The sequence below is a fragment of the Rhinoderma darwinii genome, chromosome 1 (assembly GCF_050947455.1).
Source record: "Rhinoderma darwinii isolate aRhiDar2 chromosome 1, aRhiDar2.hap1, whole genome shotgun sequence".
NCBI lineage: Eukaryota > Metazoa > Chordata > Amphibia > Anura > Rhinodermatidae > Rhinoderma > Rhinoderma darwinii.
The window spans coordinates 456,545,298-456,553,632 of record NC_134687.1 but is presented as its reverse complement, the minus strand read 5'-3'; the positions used below and the strand labels follow the sequence as shown (position 1 = coordinate 456,553,632).

The 8,335-nt window shown below is 39.0% G+C and overlaps 1 protein-coding gene across 1 annotated transcript; it reads right to left on the bottom strand.

Annotated features, from left to right (window-relative positions):
* Positions 1-360: 360 nt before the first annotated feature.
* LOC142743529 (catechol O-methyltransferase-like) lies at positions 361-5,927 on the bottom strand. The gene is made up of 4 exons (XM_075854390.1): positions 5,786-5,927; positions 4,792-4,985; positions 2,371-2,502; positions 361-546 (listed from the first exon to the last, which is right to left on the bottom strand). Exons 1-4 carry the CDS (start codon positions 5,925-5,927, stop codon positions 361-363), a joined length of 654 nt encoding a protein of 217 aa, XP_075710505.1.
* Positions 5,928-8,335: the final 2,408 nt, after the last annotated feature.

Below are 8,335 nucleotides of genomic sequence, written 5' to 3'. Positions count from 1 at the left end.
TCTTTGCCTGAAGTTAATGACAGCACCAATGAATGCGAGCCATGCCTTTATTGTTACTACAAAAATAAACACAAAGTACAAAAATATACAGATTTGACAAGTTTTAGAGAAAGGGAGCACCTTCTGAATTTAACATGGATTGGGCAGACATGATCTATTTAGCCAGAATGTTCACTGTCCTATGGCTAGCCAGCGCTTGAGCAGAGGTTGAAATAATCATTTTTAGACTCTCTAGGTATGACACTAAAACAGCAAACTGTAGGATATTTTCCAAAATGTAAACTAATGAACCAGTGTTCTTTAAAAATAACAATATTAATGAATCACAATAGCATCATCTTTATCTAACATTCTTTCAATTTACAAGTAGCCTTTAAATACAGCTTTCTCCAGGGCATCATCCACATTCATGTATTGTGCATGTGAAGGATAATTGGTGCAGTCATACCGCCCACAAGTTCTAACATACTCAAGGAAGTCTGGAATTCCGGGATAGACAACATTATCAGCCAGCAATACAGAGCCTTCTTTCAGCAAGCGACACTCCTGCAGAAAGTATAGTACATTACGAATTAAACATGACAAACCACAAAGCAAATATAGTGTTTAGACATTATGACTAAAATAGAGTGATGTTAATATAACTGCAAGTGTTTTTGTCAAAAAACATGTATCATCTTGAAGTTTTTGGAATAATTCTTAGATATTACATACCAAGTAAGTCAAGTGCAATTATGAAATCATAAGAATTTGTTTATTAAGGCATTATTCATGCAAGTATTTCGGTCATTATTTTTCATCATAAAAAAGTATGTATGTGCACTACCGCTCCATTCATATGGGGTTCCCAGGAACAGCAAGGTAAGCTCTTGATCGGTGGAGGTCCCAGCTGTCGTACCTGCACAGTACAGATATTTATCACCTATCCTGTGGATAGGTGATGAATATGGATTATGGGAAAACCCCTTTAACCCCAAAATAGGCTGGTCACTAAAGGGTCAAGTATCTTCCAGACATAAAGCTAATACATACAGTACATGAAATACACTTGTGTGAATCAGGCTTTACAAGGAGTGGTCCAATGTGAACAATTACAAACGTTCATAAAGATAATCATCAGGAAAGAGAGGGACTTGATCCAGCGCTAACTTACTTAAAAGGAAACAATGTTCCAACTTTGATTGAGATTTTTTTTTAAAATACAATATATGAATGGGTGGTTGCATTAGTGGAATCCCTACGCGTTTCGGACAGTGCTGCTGTCTCTACAGCACTTCAGATTATTGGATTTTTTTAAACAAAATTCTCAATTAAAGTTGGAACATAGTTTCCTTTTAACTAAGTTAGAGCTGGATCAATTCTCTCTCTTTCCTGTGTTTCCGTCTATGTGCCGCCACGTGGATCCAAGCGCTATCCGGATTTGGACACAAAACTGGTAAGCTGGAGGATTCCTCCATTATTTTTCTAAACGAGATATCAGTAAGATAAACATGAAATATTTGTTAATGGGATGGTACTTACATCCCAATATAAACAATTACTAGAACAACTATATGAAATAAATTACATTTACTAGAAGTGTTGTTGTAATAATAATGATATAGGCTGGGGCTAGACATAGACTTTGTAGTGAGCGATAAACTGTCCATAGGAATGCATTGAGTAAGGCGTAGTTAGCACTTGCATTGTATAATCAGTTTCTCTGATGCGTTTTTAGATCAGAATAATGGATAAAAACCGATCCCATAAAAATCCCATTGAAATATCAATAGGGTTTTTAATTGCATCCATTAGCTTCCGTTCTGTTAGTCCTCCGTTTTTTTTTTACAGAGATAAAATTGCAGAGTACAGGACTTTTTTCTCCATTAAAAAAAAAACTGATGTCTAACGGATGGGCTATTTTTATCATTGGTGTCAATGTAAATCGGATACAAACAGATTGTAATCCGCTTTCATCCGTTATTTTGATACCTTTCCACTGATCTAAAAACAGATCAGAGTAACGGATTATACAGCGCAAGTGTGAATTTAGCCTTACTTGAAAATCTCACCAGACAAGTGTGTATTTCTGAAATCCCAGCATGTAGTGATTAAAAATAAATCTCTTGAGTGGAGCGATTTTGAAGAGATTTTGAAGCTACACAATGACTTTCTATGGACAGTGATTTATCGCAGGGATATCATAGCAATTTTTTGTACCTAGATAAGTAGCCCTAGCCTAATGCAGTCCTATGGACATCATTTGCTCACTACAAACCAAAGTCTAGTCTAGCCCCAGCCTTAATGATCCATCGATGTGATTCTACTTCACACCTACTGGAAGATTGGTCTAGTTACTGAAAGAGTGCCAATTCAGCTTTAGAAACTTACCTCCAGCAGTTTGGTGTCAGGGGTATATTCTTCCTTGGCGTGATCTAGGAACACAAAGTCCAGAGTATCCACATGATGTTTCTCTTTCAGTTGTGGGATGATCGTTCCTGTGGAGCCTTCTAGCACCTTCACCTAGAGAAGAAAACCACAAGATGAGTCCTGTCAGTCTTGAAGTGTATCTTCTATAGCCACCCCCGATAATGATAGATTATCTCATTGCTGCTACAAAACGGTCACACTCTTGCAACAAACTGAAATGAGATTGCATAAAACACCTGTGTAAGGTTAAGTTCAGACATAGCGTAAATACTGCAGATCTTCCGCAACAGACGTGATTGCGGAAAATCCACAGCATAATGCAGCAGCAGAGTGGATGAGATTTGAGCGAATCTCATCCACACGCTGTGTAAATAATAACCAGAAAAAAATGCTCTAAAATTGACCTGCATTTTATTTTTTTTAATCCGCAACATGTCAATTGTATTTGTGTAATCGCTGCTTTTTTGTTGCAGGTTTTCCCCACTGAATTCAATGGAATGGTAAAACCTGCAACAAATAGCAGATGTTGTGATTTTTGTAGCGGAAAAGCTGCGATTCCACCGCAAATGTTTCAACTCTTCGCTTCTTCATCCAGGCCGGCCTCCTGGGACGACGTTTCAGCCCATGTGACCACTGCAGCCAATCACAGGCTGCAGTGGTCACACGGCATGAAACGTCATCCCAATGCTGCAGGAAGTCGGAGGGACCCATCACCATGGTAAGAATATCCATTTTTATTTTAATTGCAGGATTTCCGCAGCGGACATTCCAGCCGAAAAACGGCACTACAATTTGGTGCAGTTTTTCGGCCAGAATTCCCTGCGGCAACCAGGGCGGGCACGCGGTGTGCTTTTAAGCAGTGTATGCGCCCTGTGTGAACGTAGCCTTAGGGGACTGTTTAAAGTGTGGTGCAGTGCCATGCACGGTTTACATTATGACAATCATGGAAGAGGAGACACAACCAAGAAAAGTTTCCAAAGTAGGATTGTAAAGATTGCAATATATTCGTAAAGGTTTTCCCACATAAAACTGTATGAAAAGTATAACTACATCCAATGTGCTTCATAGTCGTTGTACGGCATCTGTATGTATATGGGGCATAAGAGAGGGAAATTTGCATAATTTGTTAATTTCTAAAGTTACAGTTAAAGGGAACCTGTCAGTGACTTTTATGCTGCCCTCTCTAAAGTAGTGCTAGACACGCTGATAGTTTAGTGATTTAGGATAACTTACATAGTCCGGCATATTCATGAGCTGCCGATTCCCCCCACCAATGCACAGTGGATTCACACGAGGTCATTACGTCCGTAATTGACGGACGTATTTTGGCCGCAAGTCCCGGACCGAACACACTGCAGGGAGCCGGGCTCCTAGCATCATAGTTATGTACGACGCTAGGAGTCCCTGCCTCTCCGTGGAACTACTGTCCCGTACTGAAAACATGATTACAGTACGGGACAATTGTCCGGCAGTGAGGCAGGGACTCCTAGCATCGTACATAAGTATGATGCTAGGAGCCCGGCTCCATGCACTGTGTTCGGTCCCGGACTTGCGGCCGAAATACATCCGTCAATTACGGACGTAATGACCTCGTGTGAATCCAGCCCAATAGGGAAAAGCTGTCAATCGGTGGCTATGCAGGGAGAGCGGCAGCTCATGAATACGCCAGACTCCTTGGTCCCAGGACTCGCATCACGCTGCAATATTCAAAATGTAAGTTATCCTAAATCACTAAACTATCAGACATGAGTGACAGACCACTGAAATCAGGATGTCTGTCACTACTTTAGAGGGGGCAGCATAAATTTCACGGACAGGTTCCCTTTAAGTAGAAACTGTAGGGCAGATTTACTAATACTGTCTAATAGTTAGACAGTATAACCTTGGATATGCTGCCTGAAAATATGCCAAATTTATCATAGTGGTGCACGCTGTATGATAGGTTTGGCGCATCTTTAGACACTTCTGTCTAGCTTTAAATCACCTTGGAGCTGGTTTAATTTGCTTAGAATAAGCTAGAACTAACCAAAATCACGCCTATTTTCTACAAATCCAAACTACTGTGTAGAGCACGGCGCAAAACCTAGTTCTTTCTGGTGCAAGCAAATAATAAATCACATGCAAGTAACGTGCACCACACAAACAGGAACAAGAATAGACAGAACCAAAGCGCAGCAAGCATTATAAATGTGCCCCTTTGTACACTACCCGTATTGTGTGCAGAACCAAACCGCAAAGGCTCCGTTGAAGCAACTTTAGTTGTATGATAATTAGAGCAAATGTGCAAATGGTTTTGTTTTACGGACCTGTAGGCCTCCCACGTGCCATTGTATAGCAAAGCTTATTTAGCAAGGCATGCTTATTGTATGCTGACATACGTACCTTATCCTGTATTCCAGAAAATTCAATCATCTGCTTTGCCACAGCAGCATGGACTGGATTCAGCTCTAAGGTAAACAGACGTGCTTCAGGCCTTAGTAAGCGAGCTATCCGGATTGCAGAATATCCACAATATGTGCCTAACTCCAGTATTACAGACGGGTCTCTCTCTTTTACTACTTTATCTACGATCAGACCTGGAGACGGAGAAAATGAAATATGTAATGTCTTCCAAAAAATGGTGGACATATGGAATTGAAGTATACTTTGCAACAATTTAAATAGTCAAAGAGAGAAACTTAAAGAGTGTCTGTCTTTATTCGAATGTATGTAAAATAAAAAAAAATTGAACAACTTTACAAATGAATTAAACATATCCTATCTTTTTTTTGTCTACAACTCCTACTCAGACCTATGTGTCTCCATAGTAACAGACTACACAGTTCCCTGTGTAGTCTGATTCTGTAGTCATACTCCCTTACGTCGCCTACTTCTTGCTAACATACATTCCGTAGTGTATTTTTAATGCAAATTTTTTTTTTGAATTGGTAAATGAATAATCAAAAAGGAGTTAATAAAAAAAAGGAATATTGAGTATTATTTAGTGTTATATCGAAAACTGAATGGACACATACTAACTGTTCTACAGTACAATATACAGTATAATAGGAGATGTTCTGTACAAATTGTTATGCCTAACTCATGTCCACATTCTAGTAGAATTCAGTGTTGCACAATCATGCAATGTGTGAGATTTACATTGACTTCACTTGCAGATTTGCGGTACAATTATTGCACAATGGTGCTTAGTGAAATGTAACTAAAATGCAGGTCTATGAGTTACAAAACATTGCGACTTTGGCTGCTGAGAAACATTGTGTGACAGAACTTCCCATCTAAGCTGGTGTTTGTTGCTGTGAAACAATATATAAACCTAGCGAGGATTGGAGGAGGATAGAGAGCAGTACTTATAGATGATTCTGGATTTTTTTTATACCTTTTTCATCTCCTACATTCATGGCCCATTCTACTTCTCTGCAATATTTATCTATGGTGTCCACTACACTCTGGGGATCTCCACGTGCTGCATTCTCCTGGACAAAGCTCAACATCCTCTGTTCCTTCAAGATTTCTTCCATTGTGTACCAAATAGATTGTAAAGCTACCTGCGCAGACCTAAAAACAGAACAAATAAATTACAAATATTAATACTTCTTTAAAGCACCCTCTTTACTAAGGCCCAGTTCACACAGATTTTTTTTGGCGCTGATTTTGAAGTGGAAACCGCGTCGGAATCAGCGGTAAAAAAAATCCCAAACCACCTCCCATTGTTTCAATCGGAGGCGGAGGTGTATCTATCCCGAACGGCTTTTAGACGTTCGCGGGAAAAATAAGCGGCATGTCGTTTCCTGCCGCGGTTCCACCGCTGACCTCCCATTGAAAATCAGTAGGAGGCAGAAAGTGTTTTCCGCAGCATTTTTTGCCCGTGGCGCTCAAAGGCTGTGGGTGAAAAACGCTGTGAAAACCGCAGCAAGAAAGTGCAGGCAGGTCAAAATCTGCCTCAAAATTCCTTTAGGAATATTGAGGGAGATTTTTTCTGCCTGCAAAAGACTTTGTGTGAACAGGGCCTTGGAAATATGTCTGTGGGAATATTTTCATTAAAAAAAAAAAAAAAAACAAACAAAAAAACTTTTAAACTTCAAAGCTTGCAGGTAAATTTTGTCATATTTCTTGTGTATGAAAATTTTGCTTATGATATTATATTTATGACAAATCAATAAATAGATTAAAGGCTAGTATCTCCTAAAATACCAAAATCTCCATTTAGTTTTATGCTTTGTTTAACTTTGCATGTGCTGTACGTCATATTATGATCAGTTGTCCAGGAGATATAAATACATGATTCTACTATTAATGGTGACAAGACAATCGTTGTTTTATAGAAATGAGAATAATAGGTTGTTAGCATTGCTAAGCTGTAATATTCTTGTCCCAAAAGGGCGTATCTTTGGTGAACCTTCACTTGTACATTAGGGATTGTATATACAGCAAATCCGTATAGGGTACATGGCAGGGGTTGTCTTTTTAGACAACCCTCATATTTCAACTATTGCTCATATTTGCCATTTTCAGATGTTAGAGGGTTTGCATAACCACTGCCTTCAAATACAGCATAAGACACATAAGCTTGCTGCTCTCTTTACATAACACAGCGACTGTTAAAAGAAGTAATAAGGAAAGTAGTGCAATATTAATGCTGCTCTACAAAGGAAAGTAATTTTTTGCCCTAACATTTCACTTTGTAGCTCATTTATTTAATTTCAAATTCTTGAACTTCTATTCCCCAAGCTGGTTATTCACAGTATCCAGCTTCTGCTTTTTAGTCATGTCTCACAATGAGATCACATACCAGAAATGTTTGCACGGTCAATGTGTTGTTGCATCAGAAACTTGCTATCACTTTAACAAATGCAAGATAAAGGAGGATCACCTGATATAAGGTTCACAGTGGAGCCGTAGACGAAATGACCAAAAATAATTGCCCAACACAAGTGAAGACTTTTATGTTACTTGCTCCAACTACACCATAACCTTCTCAATTATTCTGGACCGCTTTTTTTATTTTAATCATTTTAAAATTTTGCTCTTAATCGTGACCACGTTTTGTGAAATTTCCTCTTGTGCGATTATTTACATCCTTTATGAAAATCTCTCCGATAGTAACAAAATTCCTCGTGATTCGTGTACATTTTTCCCCTTTGAACTCTTAAATCATGAACTGTCTGCACTAGAGCTGCAAGACCATATGATGACGTGTTATATAAGTGTCGTCTCATTTACTGTAAATCTGATAGAGGCAGAAATGATCAGCACGCAACAGACATGTTAACAAGGTATTTCTATCCTGGATGTTGCACTGCTGATGACATATTTAAGACCCCTGGGTTTACGCTCTAGGACAGGGGAATTGAAATGAAATAAATATCTTTAATTTACAGTTTAAATTTAAAACCTTTTATGTTCAGTTTAGAAAGTGTCTCGCTACTCACCACCACAACGAGAGATCTTCTCCCCTCAAGAGTACAGAAAGAAGTGTGATAAGTCACTTGAAGCAGTCATATTACTACTAGTAGTGTCAGATGTCACACCTCTTATTGAGTGTCAGCCCATTAGAAGTGGTACAATATTTTTTAGGAGCCTGGGGCGCAGTATAGTCTCCACCCCTACGCCAATTAAGCTGCATTAGATAACTCTTGCAACAGGCAATACCAGTTTTACCTACTCCATGTGTATGTATATTGTAGCAGTGTGGGGAATGTAGTTAGGCAAAGAGACACTCAGCGCAGTATTTTGGTTAAACAGGACATAGAAGCTTTATTTCTCTTTCAAGCAGGCAAGTCCAATAAACACAAAAGGTAGCTTGTGGCATCAGCATACACAAAAGTTTAGAACAGAAAGAAACGTTTCAAGTATAAAGTACACAGTCCAGGCCTTTGCAGGGGTTAGCTCTCATCTCTGTATATATCAGGTCTGTTCAGCAGCAGAC

Excerpts from the sequence above, each read along its gene's own strand:
- LOC142743529 (XM_075854390.1), bottom strand. The coding sequence starts at position 5,927 with ATGGAAGAAATCTTGAAGGAACAGAGGATGTTGAGCTTTGTCCAGGAG. Across the intron at positions 2,503-4,791 it reads TTTCTGGAATACAGGATAAG|GTGAAGGTGCTAGAAGGCTC; the intron begins GTACGTATGTCA and ends TTTCTTCTCTAG. Across the intron at positions 547-2,370 it reads CTGACACCAAACTGCTGGAG|GAGTGTCGCTTGCTGAAAGA; the intron begins GTAAGTTTCTAA and ends TACTTTCTGCAG.